General features: G+C 35.7%; 2 protein-coding genes across 2 annotated transcripts; one reads left to right on the forward strand and one right to left on the reverse strand.

The window, feature by feature from the left end:
• Positions 1–932: 932 nt before the first annotated feature.
• On the forward strand, positions 933–9103 carry LOC128245999 (carbohydrate sulfotransferase 1-like). The gene is made up of 5 exons (XM_052964208.1): positions 933–955; positions 3049–3226; positions 4985–5044; positions 7303–7415; positions 8421–9103. Exons 2-5 carry the CDS (start codon positions 3081–3083, stop codon positions 9101–9103), a joined length of 1002 nt encoding a protein of 333 aa, XP_052820168.1. The 5' UTR covers positions 933–955; positions 3049–3080.
• A 12840-nt stretch (positions 9104–21943) lies between these two features.
• On the reverse strand, positions 21944–23195 carry LOC128246000 (uncharacterized). Its single transcript, XM_052964209.1, has 2 exons — positions 23004–23195; positions 21944–22165 (listed from the first exon to the last, which is right to left on the reverse strand). Exons 1-2 carry the CDS (start codon positions 23193–23195, stop codon positions 21944–21946), a joined length of 414 nt encoding a protein of 137 aa, XP_052820169.1.
• Positions 23196–25139: the final 1944 nt, after the last annotated feature.

Consider the following 25139-nt stretch of genomic DNA (forward strand, 5'->3'; position numbering starts at 1 on the left):
CACCTTGGCAATGGTTTTATCATAACATAGGATATTAATGCTAGTGGTTTTAAGGAAAATGCTAGTGTTTTTGTATTCTGAATGATATATCATAAGTGGCACTAAATTGAACATAATTTATAGTTCTCATTGATAAAACACATAGCCCCAAGTACATGTTGATCTAAGATTTAAGGCTTGGATGGAGTCAGGTCAAGAAAATTGCATGTAACATTGTCAATACATTGTACTTTCCAACGCAAAAACTGTTTGTTTATTCAAGTATATAATGCAATCCCCACACCAAGGAAATGCAGTATTGCTTAACCAGCTCAATTGACATCATGAGTTGGACATTAAATTGCTGCAATTAAAGGCACATCTAGATATCAGAATTATTCAAACTCTGATTTAGCAACCTTATTATAGGTTAATATATGAACTACTTTTGCGAAATGAAAGCTTTTTTAGATTTACAAGGACGGGTAAAAGTATTTGTAGTAAAGCAAATGTACTGCAACACTTGATACATGTTGCCTAGGAATCTTACAAATTCTAGGCACTCCAAATGTTACAGTTCTATTCAATTTGGAGTGCCTGAAATGAAAGCTTCTTGATTCTACATTCAACATCTTTCTGTATGACCAATGACCAGGAGAAACATGACCCTACAACCATTTGCAACTATTGAGATAGGGAGCTATCAGGACAGAGACAGAGGACAATACAAGAATGGCCTACTGATGCATTTATTGATGTCTTTTACAAATATTATCCAAAGTATGGCCCTGTGGTTTAAAGCTCCCTTGAAAAAGAGGTGACAGGTTTTCTATATAGGATATAATTTTTAATTCCATCTATCATTGATTTGGTGTTTTTTTCCTTCTTTTCTTTGTTACAGAAGATGAAAGTGAAGAAGTCAATATAAAGATTTCTCGATATATACAGCATGAGAATGTTCCACCCAAAAGACACGGTAAGCCATTTGCAGATCTTTACTCATGGAATACAGTAACTAGTGTGTGTATACTTCGTGATAAATTGTGCCATAAATGCTACGTAGGACGGCAATATTTTGCTCCGATTGAAGACTTTAAACAAAGGTAACTTCACTTTTTCTTACCATTTTAAATGAAACATAGCACAGTCTATGTCACTTACTGAGCCACGCCTTCGGTCTTTTTCCAAAGTTTGATTGAGTGTTTAGTTTCTTAAAACACTTCGAAAAACCATTTCAGAATACGGCTGTCTGACGGAGCACTGTCAAAACATTGTTTTGAAAACAGGTTTGTCGAAGTGTTTGGTAAAACTAATTACCTTATCAAACTTCGGTAAAAAACGAAGGCGGGGCTATTTAAGCCGCATAGACTGCCCTTTATTTTAATTAAAATGGTGTAGTAAAAAATGTTTTCTCTGATTTAAGTCTTTATTTTAAGCAAAATGTTGCCTACCTACTTAGCATATATGACGTAATTTATCACGTGATACACACACACTGGTAACTTCGCATGCAAATATAATCAAGACTAAAATCATCGTCGGCAACGATCGTATTTAGATCCGTTACACTTAATAGTTATTTTATTTAGCAGTTCAACTTTATGACTTAACTCTTGGAAATCTTAATGATGTTTGCAATAATTCACTTCACTGGCAATCAAGTTAGACTTGACACTATAAATACAACTCCTAGACACTACATTTAATTAATGATATAATTAAAAAAAAATACGAACTACTTCAACTGAGGTACCGGTATACATCCGAGGTTTTCGATAAAAATGGCCGAGGAGTTCCGAATGACACTTCATTAATAGCATAGCGCAGTAGTGTACGGGGATATCCGACGATAAACAAAAATATGGTTTATTTTACTATGCTTGAGGGTGTTTTGCAATCTTTTTTTTATTTGGGGGGGGGGGGTATTTTCCTTGTGTTTCGTCTATTAATTACATTTATCATTATCATACCTCTGATGAATGAGAGTGTCTGTTGGTAGAACGGGACATATCATAGTTCCGACTGCAGCGTTCTTAGGGCATTTGTCCAACCATCACCACATTTGGTCGGAATATGTATGAGCATAATATCTTGGACACGTACGATAATAAGCGATATCGATTAAGTCACTCGATAGTTATCGCTCTTCAATTATAGAAATTCCCCTATTATCGGCCGCTTCCGATCAAAAACTTAATAAGCCATTGTCAAATCATGCAATATTGAACACTGTCAAGGTCAATGCTGTTTGTTAAATGGCAAGGTCAATGTTGTTCGTTCAATGTAAAGGTCAATGCGGTTTGTTCATTGTCAATGTCAATGTTGTTTGTTTAACGTCAAGATCAATGTTGTTTGTTTAATGTCAAGGTCAGTGCGGTTTGTTGAATGTCAAGGTCAATGCTTTTTGATTAATATCAAAATCAATGCTGTTTATTGAATGTCAATGTTGTTTGTTTAATGTCAAGGTCAAAGCGGTTTGTTGAATGTCAATGTCAATGCTGTTTGTTTAATGTCAAAGTCAATGCAGTTCATTGGATGTCAAGGTCAATGTTGTTTGTTTAATGTCAAGGTCAATGCTGTTTGTTTAATGTCAATGTCAAAGCTGTTTGTTGCAGCTCATGAACATTCAAGACTACTGTAATATCTTTTGATTGGTTGTATAAAATTGTTTTCGGCTGTCATCCGACTTGACATTCAACATTTTTCTTCATGTCACTTTGTCAGCCATTGGTTTCCCTTGCCTAGTCATAATGAAACTTGGTCAGAGTCGAATACGGATATTATCCAATGAAAAGGTGCTCTTGTTGGAAACAAATGAAAACATATTTAAGTCTAATTAGAGACAACAAATTTATTGTCTTTATGAAACTTGGTAAGAATGGTGTGTCTACAAAAACTCTAGGCCAAGAAAGTTCTACTGTGAAAATGTCGGGTCAAAAGTTGATCACGAAGTGAAATGTACGGAAAAGCCTCCTTTAACTTGTTTGTCTGTATAAACAATCGGTCAAGTTCAAATATGGGACATGTCCGGTAATAAGGTGGTGTATACAATACCATAAATATTTTCAGTATCGCACTACGACATATTACTGAGCGGTTACATGCGAAGCGGAAGTACCCTATGCGGTATGGTACTAGGCTGGCACGCCGACAGCTTCTACGTTTACGAACCGTTATGGCGACAGGCCCGGTGGACATATTGGTACGGTAACTCTACCGTTTGTCGGAGTGACACATCAGAATGCAGGTAAACATTTATAGCTATACCCCACCATTTGGTGGTGGTGGCTACATAGAAATCACCTCGTCCCGTCCGTCCGTCCTTGACATCGACTCAAGAGTACTTTCAACCATGACAAAATGTTGACTGTGTTGAGCGGAAGCACTGTGCAAAAGAAACAGCATTTTGTGGATGCAATATTTAGTAAATGCCCTTTTGGTATTTTTATACTTACTATTTTACTTCTGTTCTTACCTCCATAATTAATGTTTTTGATGTACTGAATTTAACCTTCTTACACATATTGACTGTGTTGAGGAGGAGTGCCGTGCAAAAGAACCATTTTTGTGTATGGCAGTTTTATAGTTATTGCCCTTTGATTAATTGTATACTTATTATTTGACTTCTCTCCATAACTCCAATTCTTTTTGATGCACTGACTTAAAATTTATACACATATCAACTGTGTTAAGGAGATGTTTAGTACAATAAAACGTATTATTTTGTGTTTGAAAAGTTTCAAGTTACTGCCCTTTGATAATTTGTAAACATACTTTGTTTTTTACTGTTCTCCATAACTTTGTGTGTTTTATGTATTTACTAGTACAGCAACACTTAACCTTACTGTAAACTCCATTTATACACTGTGCTATGCTTTTAAGATCTAAGACCAAAAATCAATGTCTTATATAACAAACGTCATTATATGTTCGAGTATATATCGAATACAGTAAATCTTAGAACCTTAATCTAATTGATGCCTCCTCACCAACATAGTAGAGCATTCGAGGAGCATACATTACTCCCAGCGACACTTCTTATAACAAGATGTTGGTCTATTAAAATTATTAATCAAAATCAAATGTTAGCTCTAGTTATTTATAGTCAATGCACTTTCTATCAAAAACAGTACTCACACGATAGAGATGTGGTGGCTACCATAATGAGCTGCAGTGTGGTAAAAGGGTGTCATGTTTTGGCACCAATTCTTTTTTTCCGAAAATTCATTTGTTAATTCTTGTATTTTCAGTCTTTTATTATTTGATAACGAAATTGAAGCGAAAAAACAATCAAAGAATAAACAAACAAGGTGGTTTTAATGGGGAGATAACCCACTTCGGTTTCTGTCAAGAAAAAAATGGACAGTCAATACTATATCCACTTTCAGTGACTCAACTAAGCTGACGGATATTTAAACCTTTATTGAAAACATAGCTAACATCTCGTGATAATGACAATCAACCAATCAAGCTACAGTGTTTCGTTCAATGGCGTTAATTAGTAGCACATTTCAAAATTGTGAACAATATTTAAGCATATACATGTATTTAAGCATATATCAGCATTTGTTTAAAGGTTCTGGCCGTCAGTATCTTAGCTTAAACACTCGTAATGAGTGTTCACACGTTATTTACTCATACAACAGTGCATTAAACAAACCATGAAGAGTCCCTTTAAAAGTATCTGTTAGATTGGTTTATTAAAATATTTCCAGTAAAGGGTGGTTTGATAAAGAACAGAACAGAATTTTATTACACGTAAACTATACAGTTTTTTGTGTTTCATATACATATTTAATAAGTTACAATTACAATTATACAATGTAGTGTGAAATATTAAATCAATATTATAATTAATCTATTTTTAAGGATGAACTGGAATAGAAAACATAGATAAAGAAACAATATGCTGTATGCTAAACTAACCAGTGTCAAAACTATTTTATCTTGATTCCTACCTTGTTTTTTCTTTTCATTTCGTTCATATTTCTGGTTTCCTTTGTAGACAAGTTGAAGCTGGAAAGGCACCGACTGACAAGGGATTTACGGACAACGTAGGCAACTCGTGAGTTCAACATACATGTAGATATCACCGGCCGGATTCGATGAGGGAGGGGCGCATTCGCCCCCCCCCCCCCTAAAATCGTCCAAGTTTTCTTTTTATTTGAATATAGGAGAAGAAAAGTAATGAAATACGCACTATAACGGACTAGAAATCGTTAAAGTTTTCTCGGAGGAGGACCCCCAACCCCCTTGCCAACACTTTAAACCAAACAAATTTCGTTACTGGGGGGGGGGGGGCGCTAGTCAAAAGGGTACGCCCAATAGCTACGCCCCCTCTAACGCCGAATCCTGGACCCACCCCTTGATATCACATGCATATGCCAGGAACTCCTCAGCCATTTTCAATCGGAAATATGCTGTTGTATCATTAGTTCGCAAAATTGATAATTATATTATTATTATACTGTATTTTTAACGTGTATTTTGTATAAGTTTGTTCAAATTGATTCCACGTTTACTGTATGATTCCATAAAAATTTCATATTTCTAAGAGTAAAGTCCTATTATAGAAAGATTAAACAATTTAATTTAAGGTTACTTAAAGCGTAGTTAAATGAAAAGCATTTTGAAATTGTAAATGAACCATCCATGTTTTCGATGGATGATGGCCGAGGAGTTCCGATTGATGCATACGTATGATTTATAGTTATTGTCTAACAAATTTTACGAATTTAGCATTCGGAGCTCCATGGCCATTTTTATTGAAAACATTTTCCTCGGATGTATTTGGACGGTTTACATACTCAAAAAGTGGTACGTTCAAGTCCGCTGCAAGTAGATCGCGTATTAATTTTATTTAGCAGTTAAAATTTATGACTTTACTCATGGGAATCTTAATTATGTATGCAATAATACACTTCACTGGCAATCAATTCAAACTAAGATCAACAAATACAACTCTACGTTTAGTTAATGATATAATGCAAAAATACGAACTAGTTCAACTGATGTACGTGCATATATCCGAGGTTGTTTTCGGTAAAACTAGTTCCGAATGACGAATTTAGTTCAAATGACACTTCTGAGACTGAATCTCAAACTAGTCATTAGATGTTCATGAATTTGGACCCGCCTCTTTCTCATGCATATCTCACCAATTAAACAATGGTAAATGTTGAACTGAATATTTAAAAAATCACACCAACACCGTTTTGTGGTCAACAATACATTTTGTCCAATGAGATGGCAGGATTTCTGAAGCTTAAAAAACAAAACAAAACATTTATCTTAGTAAATCTGCCGTTATTGGTTTTAATCAGATGAAACGATAAATGCAAACAGTGGCCGGCCCAGTAAGTAGATAATTAATCAATGATGTACCGGCATACATCCGAGGTTGTGTTTGAAAAAATGGCCGAGGAGTTCCGAATGTACATTGTGTAGTCCAGGAACGACTCTCGAGTCGCTAAAATTTTTTAGCTACCAGTAGCATTTAAATATTAAGAAACATGGTATTCAAAGAAACACGAGGATAAGCACGAAGCAGAGATCACTTCCGATCTACCTTGACAACTTTTTGTTAGTCAATTCAAAGATCATTTATTATTGCAACATAGTAATAAACATGAGCAGCTCGCCAATAAAAATATGGTGAATTCGAGTCATCGATAGTGTAGCGATTGTCTGACTTCCCTCAGATCTGCATAATAATTATAATGAGCGTCAAAAATTCCTGCAAACATTTATTTTTCAGTACCGTGTATGTTTTGTCTGGGGGTTTTGTGTTGTGACATTTAATAATTGTTTTCGTATTTGCATTTGATTATTTTGCTGAGTAATCAAACATTTTCTTCTTATATTGCTTAATAAAGAGTGAATTCTGTTACTTCTGACGCGTTTCGCTGGAGTATCCTCCCTTGACTTCAATACACAAAAAGGACTTTTCATATTCATACGCGCAAGTCATCCCATATTTGGACATTTGACAGATAGCGGTAAATTTAAATCAAATTGAAGACAAAAAAGTAAGGCTTGTATTTAATGGAATATTACGATAGGAATCTTTTTTGGTGACATGTTTAACGACTCGTTCGGTGAGTCAACACGTATCTGTCGAGACCGCCGAATACGTATTTACACAAAGAACACGGCGTGATTAGTACAGGTCACTAGAAAAACGCCCTATCATAATATCCCATATTTATTAAACAAAAACTTCAACGTCGTCTAGTAATGATCGTAGTCTTTAAAACGACACATCATGAACAACATTTTAAGCGTTATAAGAGTATTCTGTTTATCCTGGTATTTCTTTTTCAGACAAGGCTGTTCTCTGGTTCGGGCCAAGCTTATTTTGTCGAAAATCTACGACTGCCTCTTTAATGACTTTGAAAATGCCGTCTACTCAGAATTGACCGTTGCAAAACTTGGTGGTAAGTGTCGTTGTTTTTCTAAAATTGTCCCTGTTTTACATCAGTTAACAGTTGTTTATTGTGAAAAGTGAAATATAGTGTGATACGTTCATAGAGCCATTACAGTGTGTGTATACCACATGATAAATTACGTCATATATCCTACGTACGAAGGCAACATTTTGCTTTAAATAAAGACTTAATTCAAAGATAACTTTTCTTCTACCACACCATTTTAAATGAAACAAAGGGCAGTCTATGGCGCATAAAGAGCTCCTCCTTCGTTTCATTATCGACGTTAAATAAGGTGACTAGTTTCATCAAACACTTCGACAAACCTGTTTCCAAAATAATGATTTTGACAGTGCTCCGTCAGACGGTCGTATTGTGAAAGGTTTGTCGAAACGTTTTAAGAAACCAAACTCTCAGTCAAATTCTGGTAAGACCAAAGGCGGGGCTCCGTAAGCGGCGTAGACTGCGCTGTGTTTCATTTAAAATGGTGAAGAAAGGGGAACGTTATCTTTGTTTAAAGACTTCATTCGAAGCAAAATATTGCCTTCCGACGTAGCATTTATGACCCAATTTATCACGTGGTATACACACACTGCATTAGCAATTACAATGACTTTTAGTTTGTTATTAATTGTTGCAATGTATTAATGCTTCAAATCTAACTGGTAATATTGCATGAAATTTGAAATTATCAACTTAATTAAAAGTAGCTGATATATATATAAATAACAAAAATACATTTACATCAATGTTCAAGTATAGTTATAGAGTTCTTCAGAAGTTAGTTTCACGCGAAACGTCAAAGAATACGCCAACTTGCTGACGTCGGTAGAAGGTTTTTCTCTGATGTTTGAAGTTTATTGACCAGCAATAGTTGCTACACGTGACTCGTGGTGATTTAGGGGCTATTATTTAATGCTGCGATACTTTGAAATGCTAAGTTAATGCTAAGAATATTTGCAAACAGTAGCATATCATATTTACAGTAGAGGGATAACTATTTTATCGTTGCAGGACCAAGTTGGTTTGGAGTAGGATCTTGTCTAAAGAAGCGGCGCCCAGCCAAATATTGCATTCACCAGTACGCCCCGAAAACTTGCAAAGCCAAGCTACACCGAGTAACGAAAGTCCTTAGACTAACGGTCGATAATTTTGAATATCTCCTCAAAGGGAGGGATAATGTCAAAGTTATCCATTTATTCAGGGATCCAAGGGCAATAATTAATTCAAGAATAGAAACAAAATGGTATAAGACCTCAAAAAGTATCATAGAAAATGCGAAGTCCCTGTGTCATAAGATGCTTAAAGATTACCACGAGGGCTTGCAGTTGTTAATGAATTATAAGGAGAAATTTAGATTTCTATACTATGAAGATTTAAACGATAATCCGTTTAAGAAAGTTGAAATTTTGTATAAATACGTGGGCATGTCATTAGACCCTGCCAAGTATAAAAGCATACAAAAGTTACCCGTATTTTCCGAGCAAAAAGCATCTTCTACTAGAGAAAGTAACACTGCATTTTGGTGGAGAAAGTCACTAGACTGGGAGATTGTGAAAGGGGTGGACACAGTTTGTTCTGAGGTTTATGAAGTTTTAGGATACAAAGTATTTGACTCCGAGGAAAACATGAGAGACTTGACTATATCTAGTGTTGATATTCCATCATTATTTAGATTAGATGCAGATGGATTTTAATTGTTTTAGGCTTTGCTTGAATATACCAGTTTTATGTAAACGGACACTTATTTGTACACATGGCTGGAATCAAAATTCGGGGTAACTCAAAGCATCGGCAAACACAAGCTTCAAGTCGGTCTCTACAGTAATTGAATCAAAGGACTGAAGGTCCTGAGAGTTGCCAAGAGAAGTTTCTTGCAGATGCATTGCTAAATGAAGCTTATATGAGTAAACAAAAGTTTTGTAAATATTTGACGAAAGGTTCTAGATTTTTAGCAGACATGAGACATGTTATATTGTCATGGTTTGAAAGAACTATACACAGTTGTTCAGCACATGAAGATGATGTGACATATACAAGATCCAGGTCCCTACCTATAAGGTCAAGGTCACACTTGGAGGGAGACAAACAGCTGTATACAATTGTCGGATGTAAAATCACTTGCAGTTACAAGTCTTGCATAAAACAGTTGAAATCAGTGTGACCTTGACGTTGATGAAGTGGTTATAGTGACAAAAAAATGGCACACAGTAGCTCAGGGGCCGTATTCATAAAGCTCCTAAGGAAAATCTTAAACTTAAGTGAACATTTCAGATGCGGATTTCCAATTTATTTTTGAGCAAACGTCAAAGAAACTTTTCATGCTTATGAAAAACATAGTTTTGCATATGAATGCAAAGTTTCATTGAAGTATTATGGGTAAACAAGAGGGCCATGATGGCCCTGTATCGCTCACCTGTAGCTTTGCTAAATAAAGTGAACATTCTGACCTATTATCATAAAGATCCAATGAAAAGTATGGCCCCTAGAGGCCACTCTTTTATTTGTCCCACTGACCTAGTTTTTTACCCCACATGACCCTATCAGTAGGCAATGCTTTAAACCAAATATTTAAGACCTAGTCCTTGTGGCTTCAGACAAGAAAATTTTAAAGTTTTTTCCTATATAAGCCTACGTAAAACTTGTGACACCCAGGGTGAGGCCTCTTTTCACCACAGGTGCACAAATTGAACAATCTTGGTAGCGGGCCACTAGGTTATGCCACATATAAAATGCCAATGTCTTGTTGGTTTAGACAAGAAGTTTTTTGTTCTATATAAGCCTATGCAAAACTTGTGACTCCCCCCAGGATAGGGCCTCTTCTCCCCAGGGGCATAAATTGAACAATCTTGGTAGAGGACCACTTGGTTATGATACATACCAAATATTGAATGCGTAGGCCTTGCATTTTCAGACAAGAAGATTTTTAAACACTTTCCTTATATAAGCCTATGTAAAAGTTGTGACCCCCTAGGTGGGGCCTCTTATCACTTCAGGGGCATCATTCTGACCAAGTTGCATTGAGATTAGGCTAAAATTGTGACCTCTATTGTGTTCACAAGGTTTTTGTACTAATTGACCTAGTGACCTAGTTATTGACCGTGAATGACCCAATATCAAACTTGACCTACATTTTATAGCGATAATCATTCTGACCAAGTTACATTGAGATTAGGCTAAAATTGTGACCTCTATTGTGTTCACAAGGTTTTTGTACTAATTGACCTAGTGACCTAGTTATTGACCGCGGATGACCCAATATCGAACTTGACCTAAATTTTATAGAGATGATCATTCTGACCAAGTTGCATTGAGATTAGGCTAAAATTGTGACCTCTAATGTGTTCACAAGGTATTTCTACTTATTGACCTACTGACCTAGTTTTTGACCCCAGATGACCCAATATCGAACTTGACCTAGATTTCATAGAGATGATCAGTCTGACCAAGTTTCATAAAGATTAGGTCAAAATTGTGACCTCTGTTGTGTTCACAAGTTTTTTCTTATAATTGACCTAGTGACCTAGTTATTGACTGCGGATGACCCAATATCGAACTTGACCTAGATTTTATAGAGATGATTATTCTGACCAAGTTGCATTGAGATTAGGCTAAAATTGTGACCTCTATTGTGTTCACAAGGTTTTTGTACTAATTGACCTAGTGACCTAGTTGTTGACCGCGGATGACCCAATATCGAACTTGACCTACATTTTATAGAGATGATCATTCTGACCAAGTTGCATTGAGATTAGGCTAAAATTGTGACCTCTATTGTGTTCACAAGGTTTTTGTACTAATTGACCTAGTGACCTAGTTTTTGACCTGGGTTGACCCAATATGGAACTTGACCTAGCTTATGTTAAGATAATCATTCTGACCAAGTTTCATTAAGATAAGGCTAAAATTGTGACCTCTATTTTGTTCACAAGGTTTTTCTAATAATTGACCTAGTGACCTAGTTATTGACTGCGTATGACCCAATATCGAACTTGACCCAGATTTTATAGAGATGATCATTCTGACCAAGTTGCATTAAGATTAGCCTAAAATTGTGACCTCTATTGTGTATACAAGGTTTTTGTACTAATTGACCAAATGACCTAGTTATTGACCGTGAATGACCCAATATCAAACTTGACCTACATTTTATAGCGATAATCATTCTGACCAAGTTGCATTGAGATTAGGCTAAAATTGTGACCTCTATTGTGTTCACAAGGTTTTTGTACTAATTGACCTAGTGACCTAGTTATTGACCGGGGATGACCCAATATCGAACTTGACCTAAATTTTATAGAGATGATCATTCTGACCAAGTTGCATTGAGATTAGGCTAAAATTGTGACCTCTAATGTGTTCACAAGGTATTTCTACTTATTGACCTACTGACCTAGTTTTTGACCCCAGATGACCCAATATCGAACTTGACCTAGATTTCATAGAGATGATCAGTCTGACCAAGTTTCATAAAGATTAAGTCAAAATTGTGACCTCTGTTGTGTTCACAAGGTTTTTCTAATAATTGACCTAGTGACCTAGTTATTGACTGCGGATGACCCAATATCGAACTTGACCTAGATTTTATAGAGATGATTATTCTGACCAAGTTGCATTGAGATTAGGCTAAAATTGTGACCTCTAATGTGTTCACAAGGTATTTCTACTAATTGACCTACTGACCTAGTTTTTGACCCCAGATGACCCAATATCGCACTTGACCTAGATTTCATAGAGATGATCAGTCCGACCAAGTTTCATAAAGATTAGGTCAAAATTGTGACCTCTGTTGTGTTCACAAGGTTTTTCTAATAATTGACCTAGTGACCTAGTTATTGACTGCGGATGACCCAATATCGAACTTGACCTAGATTTTATAGAGATGATTATTCTGACCAACTTGCATTGAGATTAGGCTAAAATTGTGACCTCTATTGTGTTCACAAGGTTTTTGTACTAATTGACCTAGTGACCTATTTGTTGACCGCGGATGACCCAATATCGTACTTGACCTACATTTTATAGAGATGATCATTCTGACCAAGTTGCATTGAGATTAGGCTAAAATTGTGACCTCTATTGTGTTCACAAGGTTTTTCTACTAATTGACCTAGTGACCTAGTTTTTGACCTGGGTTGACCCAATATGGAACTTGACCTAGCTTTTGTTAAGATGATCATTCTGACCAAGTTTCATTAAGATAAGGCTAAAATTGTGACCTCTATTTTGTTCACAAGGTTTTTCTAATAATTGACCTAGTGACCTAGTTATTGACTGCGTATGACCCAATATCGAACTTGACCCAGATTTTATAGAGATGATCATTCTGACCAAGTTGCATTAAGATTAGCCTAAAATTGTGACCTCTATTGTGTTCACAAGGTTTTTGTACTAATTGACCTAGTGACCTAGTTATTGACCGCGGATGACCCAATATCGAACTTGACCTAGATTTTATAGAGATGATCATTCTGACCAAGTTGCATTGAGATTAGGCTAAAATTGTGACCTCTATTGTGTTCACAAGGTTTTTGTACTAATTGACCTAGTGACCTAGTTATTGACCGTGAATGACCCAATATCAAACTTGACCTACATTTTACAGCGATGATCATTCTGACCAATTTGCATTGAGATTAGCCTAAAATTGTGACCTCTATTGTGTTCACAAGGTTTTTGTACTAATTGACCTAGTGACCTAGTTATTGACCGCGGATGACCCAATATCGAACTTGACCTAGATTTTATAGAGATGATCATTCTGACCAAGTTGCATTGAGATTAGGCTAAAATTGTGACCTCTATTGTGTTCACAAGGTTTTTGTACTAATTGACCTAGTGACCTAGTTATTGACCGTGAATGACCCAATATCAAACTTGACCTACATTTTACAGCGATGATCATTCTGACCAATTTGCATTGAGATTAGCCTAAAATTGTGACCTCTATTGTGTTCACAAGGTTTTTCTACTAATTGACCTAGTGACCTAGTTATTGACCGCGGATGACCCAATATCGAACTTGACCTAGATTTTATAGAGATGATCATTCTGACCAAGTTGCATTGAGATTAGGCTAAAATTGTGACCTCTAATGTGTTCACAAGGTATTTCTACTAATTGACCTACTGACCTAGTTTTTGACCCCAGATGACCCAATATCGAACTTCTCCTAGATTTTATAGAGATGACCATTCTGACCAAGTTGCATTGAGATTAGGCTAAAATTGTGACCTCTAATGTGTTCACAAGGTATTTCTACTTATTGACCTACTGACCTAGTTTTTGACCCCAGATGACCCAATATCGAACTTGACCTAGATTTCATAGAGATGATCAGTCTGACCAAGTTTCATAAAGATTAGGTCAAAATTGTGACCTCTGTTGTGTTCACAAGTTTTTTCTTATAATTGACCTAGTGACCTAGTTATTGACTGCGGATGACCCAATATCGAACTTGACCTAGATTTTATAGAGATGATTATTCTGACCAAGTTGCATTGAGATTAGGCTAAAATTGTGACCTCTATTGTGTTCACAAGGTTTTTGTACTAATTGACCTAGTGACCTAGTTGTTGACCGCGGATGACCCAATATCGAACTTGACCTACATTTTATAGAGATGATCATTCTGACCAAGTTGCATTGAGATTAGGCTAAAATTGTGACCTCTATTGTGTTCACAAGGTTTTTCTACTAATTGACCTAGTGACCTAGTTTTTGACCTGGGTTGACCCAATATGGAACTTGACCTAGCTTATGTTAAGATAATCATTCTGACCAAGTTTCATTAAGATAAGGCTAAAATTGTGACCTCTATTTTGTTCACAAGGTTTTTCTAATAATTGACCTAGTGACCTAGTTATTGACTGCGTATGACCCAATATCGAACTTGACCCAGATTTTATAGAGATGATCATTCTGACCAAGTTGCATTAAGATTAGCCTAAAATTGTGACCTCTATTGTGTATACAAGGTTTTTGTACTAATTGACCAAATGACCTAGTTATTGACCGTGAATGACCCAATATCAAACTTGACCTACATTTTATAGCGATAATCATTCTGACCAAGTTGCATTGAGATTAGGCTAAAATTGTGACCTCTATTGTGTTCACAAGGTTTTTGTACTAATTGACCTAGTGACCTAGTTATTGACCGCGGATGACCCAATATCGAACTTGACCTAAATTTTATAGAGATGATCATTCTGACCAAGTTGCATTGAGATTAGGCTAAAATTGTGACCTCTAATGTGTTCACAAGGTATTTCTACTTATTGACCTACTGACCTAGTTTTTGACCCCAGATGACCCAATATCGAACTTGACCTAGATTTCATAGAGATGATCAGTCTGACCAAGTTTCATAAAGATTAAGTCAAAATTGTGACCTCTGTTGTGTTCACAAGGTTTTTCTAATAATTGACCTAGTGACCTAGTTATTGACTGCGGATGACCCAATATCGAACTTGACCTAGATTTTATAGAGATGATTATTCTGACCAAGTTGCATTGAGATTAGGCTAAAATTGTGACCTCTAATGTGTTCATAAGGTATTTCTACTAATTGACCTACTGACCTAGTTTTTGACCCCAGATGACCCAATATCGCACTTGACCTAGATTTCATAGAGATGATCAGTCCGACCAAGTTTCATAAAGATTAGGTCAAAATTGTGACCTCTGTTGTGTTCACAAGGTTTTTCTAATAATTGACCTAGTGACCTAGTTATTGACTGCGGATGACCCAATATCGAACTTGACCTAGATTTTATAGAGATGATTATTCTGACCAACTTGCATTGAGATTAGGCTAAAATTGTGACCTCTATTGTGTTCACAAGGTTTTTGTACTAATTGACCTAGTGACCTATTTGTTGACCGCGGATGACCCAATATCGTACTTGACCTACATTTTATAGAGATGATCATTCTGACCAAGTTGCATTGAGATTAGGCTAAAATTGTGACCTCTATTGTGTTCACAAGGTTTTTCTACTAATTGACCTAGTGACCTAGTTTTTGACCTGGGTTGACCCAATATGGAACTTGACCTAGCTTTTGTTAAGATGATCATTCTGACCAAGTTTCATTAAGATAAGGCTAAAATTGTGACCTCTATTTTGTTCACAAGGTTTTTCTAATAATTGACCTAGTGACCTAGTTATTGACTGCGTATGACCCAATATCGAACTTGACCCAGATTTTATAGAGATGATCATTCTGACCAAGTTGCATTAAGATTAGCCTAAAATTGTGACCTCTATTGTGTTCACAAGGTTTTTGTACTAATTGACCTAGTGACCTAGTTATTGACCGCGGATGACCCAATATCGAACTTGACCTAGATTTTATAGAGATGATCATTCTGACCAAGTTGCATTGAGATTAGGCTAAAATTGTGACCTCTATTGTGTTCACAAGGTTTTTGTACTAATTGACCTAGTGACCTAGTTATTGACCGTGAATGACCCAATATCAAACTTGACCTACATTTTACAGCGATGATCATTCTGACCAATTTGCATTGAGATTAGCCTAAAATTGTGACCTCTATTGTGTTCACAAGGTTTTTCTACTAATTGACCTAGTGACCTAGTTATTGACCGCGGATGACCCAATATCGAACTTGACCTAGATTTTATAGAGATGATCATTCTGACCAAGTTGCATTGAGATTAGGCTAAAATTGTGACCTCTAATGTGTTCACAAGGTATTTCTACTAATTGACCTACTGACCTAGTTTTTGACCCCAGATGACCCAATATCGAACTTCACCTAGATTTTATAGAGATGACCATTCTGACCAAGTTGCTTTGAGATTAGGCTAAAATTGTGACCTCTATTGTGTTCACAAGGTTTTTCTACTAATTGACCTAGTGACCTAGTTTTTGACCCCAGATGACCCAATATCGAACTTGACCTAGATTTTATTGAGATGATCAGTCTGACCAAGTTTCATAAAGATTAGGTCAAAATTGTGACCTCTATTGTGTTCACAAGCAATTGTGAACGGACGGACGGACGGACGGACGACGGACGAAGAGTGATCACAAAAGCTCACCTTGTCACTACGTGACAGGTGAGCTAAAAAGTGAGAAATTTGCAATGGAAATGTTCACTTAAGTTTACGATTTTCCTTAGGAGCTTTATGAATATGGCTTGAGCCTGTACAAGACACTTAGTAACTAAAGTTTCATCTAGATCCAAACTGTTTGAAATTCAATCCATAGATTTTATTACCAAAGGTTGGGGAAGTGTTTTAAGTTGGAAGTAAATATAATAATGTGCACACTTGGCCTGGGAGTGAAGGGGTTATTTTTTCTAAGCCTTTGAAGATATGAGATGAAGAAAAAAAACAATGACTAGATTGGCATAGAATCTGCTTGAAATACTGGTTAGAATGAGATTGTACATACAAGATGGTGTAAAAGTAATACAAGTACAAGGTTTATGTTGTACATTATCAGTTTTGTAAAATAGTATGTCTCATGTTTCACATAAAACACTGTTTGTAAAACAATTTGCTGCCTGTATGCAATATGGCCTATTAACATCTTGATTAACCTTAAATTTGACCTTTGACTTTGAAGGATGATCTTGGCTTTGATATGTTGCCATTAATTATGTGTACTAACACTAACCCGCGACACTATTAACCCATTATCTGATAAGACACATTTTGATGCATCCGAGAAATGTTAAAAATGGAGCATGTTCTTCTTAAGGAGCAAATGCTCACTTTTTTAAAAAGGTTTTCAAAACTGTTAGAAATTCAATTTTTCTTTTGCAAAGCATTTCAAAAATTTATAACCAAGTGTAGAAAATAATGTCATCATCCAAATATAGCATATCGGGTAAACAATGTACTATGAAAGCAGTTGTATTCCTGTTATATTAATTTAAGGTTAGCAAAAAAAAAATTGGCTTGAAAAAATATCTAAGTTGAATGAAACAAAGATAAACAGACAACGATATGTACAGTATAGTAAAAGTTTAGTCATAACATAGAAAGAAATCCTAGGCAACATAATAAGCAAATGACATATCAATAGTTTGTAAGATATGTGAAATGACATACACTCAGTCAAAGTTCTAACCGATCACTTCTTAAACTGGATTTTTTTTAAAACTATATTTCTGTCTGAATGTATGTCTAATTTTTCAGACAGCACAGAAATATAGTTTTTAAAAGAATCGAGTTTAAATAGTGATCGGTTAGAACTTTGACTGAGTGTATGTTTGATACCATTTCACTATGGCACAAGTGAAGTATACACAATATTTAAAAACAGTTGAAAGTTTACTCAAGCCGTAGAAATAAATCATAGGCAACATAATATGCAAAAACATGGAAGATAAGTAAATTTACATATAATGTCAGAATTGCAATATGGCACAAGTGAACTTACCAAACATTTAACAAGAGGACCATAATGGTCCTATATCGCTCACCTGATAAAAGGGCAACAAAAGAAACAGCACAAAAATCTTTATGATATAGGTATATAAGAAAAAAAACTGGCCGCTTCTAGTGGCCATGTTTTTTGAGATATCATCATTGTTTGAACAACTTTGGTAAAGGTACACCAAAGGATAATTACTATGAAATTATTTTGAAATCAGACCAGTAGTTTTCGATTAGATTTTCAAAGTTTTCTATATAGCCGTATATGGAAAACTGGCCCCGCCCCTGGCGGCCATGTTTTTGGACATATCAAAATTCTTTGAACAAATTTGGTAGAGGTCCACCCAAGGATCATTTCTGTGAAATAATTTTGTAATTGGACCAGTAGTTTTGGAGATGAAGATTTTCAAAGTTTTCTAAATAGCGTATAAGGAAAACTGGCGACGACCCTGGTGGCGATATTTTTGACATATCAGAATTCTTTGAACAGTTTTGGTAGACAGAGACCGATCACAATACCTCACCTGTATACTCAGGTGAGCTTAAAACACAAGTGAATGTACATGAAATAAAGTTCACATGGAAAATTTCGGATGCTTGCAGCAGTCCCACAACTTTCATTTGGTACCAAATGGAACTAGAAATGTATCTATAGCACACAGATGCCCCCATTTACCATTTGGTCACAAACACATCAAGGCCCAGAACTCTGTTAATATCAAAATATGGTTGTATGAAAATATCCCATTGCACAAGTTTACCGGCTGATATAAATATATAACTTAGGTTTTATCATTCTAGCACTAATAGTTTGAGTTATTAAAATTCCACTTTTTTACTAAACCAAGGCCCATAACTCGTCAATGTTAAATGTGGTTGGATGAAAATACCCAGGTGCACAAGTTCACACCCTGAATAATATGGCCATGAAGTTATATCATTCTAGCACTAATAGTTTCAGAGTAACATGTGACACAAAGTGAAAATTCCACTTTTTCACTAAATCAAGGCCCATAACTCTGACTTGACTGTCAATGTTAAATGTGGTTGGATGAAAATACCAAGGTGAACAAATTCACATCCAGAATAATATCCATGAAGTTTCAAGTCTGAAGTATCGAGTGCTTTTAGAGTTATGCACGAAACAAATATTTTGGATGGACAGAGGCAAATCTATATGGCCCCCCTCTTTAAGAGATGGGGGCAAAAAAAAATATATGAAGGGCACAATTGTGTTAAAATGCATTAAGTTAGCAACATGCATTAGCAACAGAAGTTTGAACATGTGACAATAAGTCATGCATTGAATGGAGGGTACTTTTTTAAGTGTTAAATGGCAGAAATTGTACCCAAAGTAATGCCACCAACTTGAAAATTGTCTCAGCTGATGTAAACTTGGCAAAACTCCTAATCGGTAACTTAGTAAAGTAACTTTCCTGAAAAATGCATAAAGTGTCAACAATATACAGTTCAGTATTCTATTTTCCCCATCTCGTGGCAATATTCTTAGAAAATTTCAGCTAAATCGAAGCTTAAACGGCAGAGAAAACACAGTTCATATGTGATTACTCCTAATCCAAAAGTCACAAGGAAAAGAAATTACAATGCAAATTCCATAGGGAATCATATTTTTCATTGTTTTTGTATTTTTAAAATCTTTTGACACAGTCTCTGTTTCACATAGAAGGTAATGTTAAAGTTGAACATTTTTTTTAACTTATTAAGCCATTGGTGACTGTGTATCAGTCTCACATGTCATGTAATATCATTTTAAAGTGACAAAGGGTGGTATTTTTATTTTTCTTCCTTTATACGCTATGTTAGATTTTGTGACTTTTATTATTGATGGTGTTGTCATTTGAGACACTGTATCTTTTTGATGAAGCGTAGTACGTGAACCAAGTTTTCACAGCATGTGTACGAGATAATGGTCTTTTCATAAATCTAATTTGTAATTAAGCTTATTGTACAGGGAAGGGAATATTAGAAGATTACCTAGGTGACCGATTAGGAGTTTTGTTGAGTGTATTCAGCAAAACAACTCTTTAATACAACTACCTGTTGTAAAAAGTAATGCAGACAGCTGTAGCTGGAATTTGGCAAAAGCAAATTCAATTTTTAAAGCCTGGTATAATAAAATGCGAGTATTCCTTTTCTTCCTTTATTTAACTAAAGTATATTTAAAACTTAACTACTAGTAGACATGCATATATGGTACATGGACGCCTCCACTCAATTGGTGTGTGAAAATCAAGGTAGAATGTGAAGGTCAAGGTCAGAATGATAGTGATACATGACACTTCACAATCCAAAAATGCAACCACAAGCCAAGTTTGGTGATCGTAGGCCATATAGTATAGGAGATATGCACTGACAAAGATTTAAAAGTAATTCTGCTGATGAATATTCAATCTTTCAAACACGAAAAAAAACCTATATCGTCTGGTAAAAGTAATGACCAAAAACGTTATAGATGAAATCATTTTTAGTAAAAGAGGTAGATTTTTTCCTACAATATGTAATTGAACTAGAACTCTGACCAAGTGAGCTCTACCATTGTATGAAGTAAATATGAAATTCCATCCAGTAGTTTTCAAGTTATGCTCCAGACAAGTAAAAGTACCAAAGGACAATAGCTCCATAATTAGCAAATTAAGAGTTATGGTTCTTGTACACTGCACTTCATCTCATTGAGTTTTAACATTGTATGAAGTATTATGAAATTCCATCCAGTAGTTTCCAAGTTTTGCTCTGGACAAGAAAAAGTAACAAAGGGCAATAACTCTGTAATTAAGCAAATTACTGCACTTCCTATCATTGAACTTTACCATTGTATGATGTTTTATGAAATTCCATACAGTAGTTTTCAAGTTATGTTCCGGACAAGACAAAGTAACAAAGGTCAATAACTCCATAATTAGGTAAATTAGAGCTATGGTTCTTGTACACTGCATTTCTTCCCATTGAGCTTTAGTATTGTATGAAGTTTTATCAAATTCCATTTACTCATTATCTCCTAGAGACACATTATTGCACAATTACTGTGGCTGATGTTTGAAGAAATTGTGAGAAATAGAGCATTTGCTCCTTAGGAGCAAATGCTCTATATCCCATAATGCCTTTAAAACCATTGAGATAAACCGATACTTTGCCTTCAAGATTATTTTTGGTTAGCTAAAAATATAAAAATGACGTCGGAATCTAAATATAGCATAGGGGATAATGTGTTAAGAAATACTGAAGTTATGGAAGAAAAACAAAAAACGAATGGACGGCCAGACAAACAGGGTGATTACTATAGGGCTCCCACATTGATGTGTGGGGGTCCCTTATTACACCAAAATGAATAAAGTGTGAGGATTTTAATGCCTCATGATTCCCACCCCAGATTGTAAATTAGTTTACGAACCGTTGCGTGCTTTACAATTGGCCAATTAAAAAGTACACAAGAGGTTGATTGGCACATTGCTGCTCTTGTTTCATACTGGTACCTTTAAAGTAAAATTGTGAAACGCGGCTGGTGGTTCACATAATGATTGACAGTTGTGGGCAGGAACTATGAGAAATAAAATTCTCAAATTGAATTCAAATGACTTTTATAATAGGTAAAATACGCCACTTTCACATCAAATAATGCATCAATCTGTCACATCAATGACAGATAGGTAATGTCCTCTAACAGACAAAGATAGATTTTTGCGTGTTTTAAAGTGAATTTTCATCAAGAATATTACTCTAAATAATGAAGATCAAATGTAAAGGTCAACGTCAGAAGGACATGAAACTGAGTGGAACGCTGCATTCAATATATGCATCCTCACACTAAGTTTGGCAATCCTAGGTGATAACTAGATCCTCGTTCGATTTAGTGAAGATTCCATCCTGTTCTGTGACTAAGCTTGATTCCACACCACCCAGGTCAAGAGCTAGCAAGTTTGGTAATTCTTGGTGATGGAATGATATAACAGGCAACACTATGAATGCTCCCAAGTGTATGAAAAGTAAACATCTCTAAACTAAAAACTATGAACATGATTTTTCACTCATTAAAGGTGACCACAGACTGTCATGCTCCAGTGTATGAAAAGTAAACATCTCTAAACTATAAACTTTGAACATGATTTTTCACTCATTAAAGGTGACCACAGACTGTCCTTTGGCTATGAAATTCAGTGTTTTTGGTAGTTTGGCTGTAATGTCTTCCAACTGACACTGAAAGGCTGCAACTAGCACTTCCTTTGATACATTGAAGATTCCATCCTGTTCTGTGAGTAACTGGGATTCCACATCACCCAGGTCAAGTCCTAGAATGGTGGCCGTCATCTCGGTGTTTGGCATGTCAGTAACCTATATAAATAAAGTAGGGAATAACTCCGTTATTAAGCATAAAGGGGTTATGGTTCTTGTACACTGCACTTCCTTTCATTGAGCTCTACCATTGTATGCAGTATATGAAATTCCATCCGGTAGTTTTCAAGTTATGCACTGGACAAGAAAAAGTAACAAAGGGAAATAACTCTGTCATTAAGCAAACATGGGTTATGGTATTTGTAAACTGTACTTCCTCTAATTGAGCTCTACCATTGTTTAAAACTTTATCAAATATAATCTAGTAGTTGTCATAGTATGCTCTGGACAAAGTTTACACTATTAAACTATGGAACAAGGGGAGATAACTCTGCAACAAATTGACCAAGCGTTATAACCCTTGCAAAGTGCACAACTTCACATTGCTATCTATCTAAGTTGCAAGTTTCAATCAAATTCCTTCAATTCCTTTAATTCTTTCAAGTAGTTTTTAAGTTAGAGTATGGGACAAATACACTATCGAAATAGTTTGCATGCGTAATTGCCAGGGGTAGTATAAACATTTCATAAATGAAACGCTTGATGTTGATGGGACATCTTTATCTTAACATGGCCGCTAAAAAAATGAGCGGCTTCCTGAGATGCAATATCATGTTAAATATGAAGTTTGTCAAATGGATGAAAAGTTAATGGCAATTTTACATCTTGAATGTGACCTTGACAAGTGGCCCCTCAAAATGTGTCGGTCATTGAGATGCACCTTCATGCTAAAATTCAAGTCTGTGCATTGCAAATAGTTTAGGTAGATCAGAGGATTTGGAAAGGAACTTTTGCTCGAGTACATGTATGTTTGTATGTTCCAAGATATAGCATTTACCTCTATCTTTGTAAATTGTGTTGACGACAGGGATTCCTCATTGTTATATCTCTTGCTGTTGACAACAATATTGGTGATGGCAACAACATCCCCCAACACCACAGGCTCTGCTGCAATGTTGCGCAACAGGCTGACTTTCACCTTCCCAGTACGGTCCTCCACCGTTATGGTCCGCACATTCACCTCTGTCATTCACCATTACTGTAGTGGCAACGCTGTCCTGCAAGGAGAAATAACATCGACATCTTTGATGTGGCATAAAGAAGTTTTTGATTGCTTATTTTCAGTCATCTTTTATGTATGCCAACATTTGTCTGCCTGTAAAGGGGCATTAAATTTGCACACAAAAAAATGTTAGTTATTACCCTGTCAAATTGTAACCCTTGCGATGGTAAATAAAAGTGTGTAGTTGAAACACCAATGCGCCCAAAGGGTCTTGTCACAAATAAATTTGACATTTGACCTTGAAGGATGACCTTGACTGTGTTATGTTACAAATGAATATCTGCAACTTAATGAGATACACATGCATGTCAAGTATCAATCTGCAATAGTTCAAAAGTTGACCTTTGACATTGAAGGATGACCTTGACCTTCAAATGTTACCACTGAAAATTGGTGGCTCCATCAGGTACACCTACATGCCAAATATGAAGTCACTAGCTGTATTAGTAGAATATATGACAATTAAGCTTTGTGACATTGAACTTTGACCTGCAACACATAATCTTGAATGTGGTTAACATTTCTGTAAAATTTAAAATATACACTTTGAGAAAACACTTAGAATACACTTTGTGCTCAATACAGTCCAAAGGACTTAGAATCAAAGAAGCTCGACCAATAAAAATGAAAAAGTTAAAATCAAACTATTGATCAAACACCCACTTAACAATTAAAATCTCGTTTCCAATATTCAAACAGGTGTGATGTAAACACTTGATGAAAAAAGTCACAAGTGCTTCTCAAATACTTGCTTTACAATATTTTAACAATGTATCCAATATTCCAAACACCTCAAACTATTGATTATCAAACTCTTGATGTAAACAAAATGTTAATTGATTTTTAACCAGTCTTTAATATGTCAATTCAATACATGTCTGTGAGTGTGAACATCAATAAAAAAAATCCCAAATGTACGTGTTTGATAATGGTGGTGGGGGCGAATAGCGCAGTAAAATGATAACTTAAATTTAGCATGCGCACTCGAGTAACGTTAAGTAGAAATGCACGGAATACAACATACATATATAACCCGAGATAAACATAAGACTTGGTTACGAAATTATTCCATGCATGCTAAAATGAACGAAGACGGATCGTTTTTCCGAAGTCGAATTCAGGCGTCCCCTTGACACTACGTAATTTGTGCAAAAATGGTTTGTTTAAAAATGCACAGAGAACATCAAACATAAATAACCTAGGATAAAAAGAAAACTCAAGTGAATGACAATATATTCAAGAGCATGCAAACGGAACTGCTGATTGTCGATTCGTTGTTGTTGAACGAGGGCCGAGATTTTACAAAATGGCAGGCTCCGGTGTTGTTGAACGATGCCCAGAGTTTTTGAAAAATGACTGACTTCGGACGCTTTGTAAATTGTGCAGATATGTCACAAGACAAAAATAACAGTGCACTGCTATGATTGTAAAATACTCAACACATACAATAAGAAATTGAAGGAAAAACAATTTGTTATAGTTGGCTACTTACCAGATATAGTTTGTGGGTTGTAGAAGAGTTAGCCCGGATTGAAGCTGGCGACGATTCCTCCGCGATATTTTAGTCGAACATTCAAAATGAATTGTATATAAATCACTTATGATAACAAACGTTTCTCGACGTTAATTTTTTTAATTTCCATACGTTTATTTTAATGAAATAACAAAATAGCACGCCCGACACTTCACATTCATGGACTACTTTTAGCCGAAGTACCACAGAATTGGGCGCGTTTTGACAAGCAGGCGGGAAATTCAATGGACTACTTTTATTACCCGGTACTGCACAAGTTGACAGAGGGGTGAGCGCAAGACTGTGCTAAGTGCATTCTTTATTGCTTTACACTTAACACAGTCTTGCGCTCACCCCTCTGACAATATGTAAAAGCATAAATTACTACGAGACAGGAT

Source organism: Mya arenaria, chromosome 9, assembly GCF_026914265.1.
Source record: "Mya arenaria isolate MELC-2E11 chromosome 9, ASM2691426v1".
Lineage (NCBI taxonomy): Eukaryota > Metazoa > Mollusca > Bivalvia > Myida > Myidae > Mya > Mya arenaria.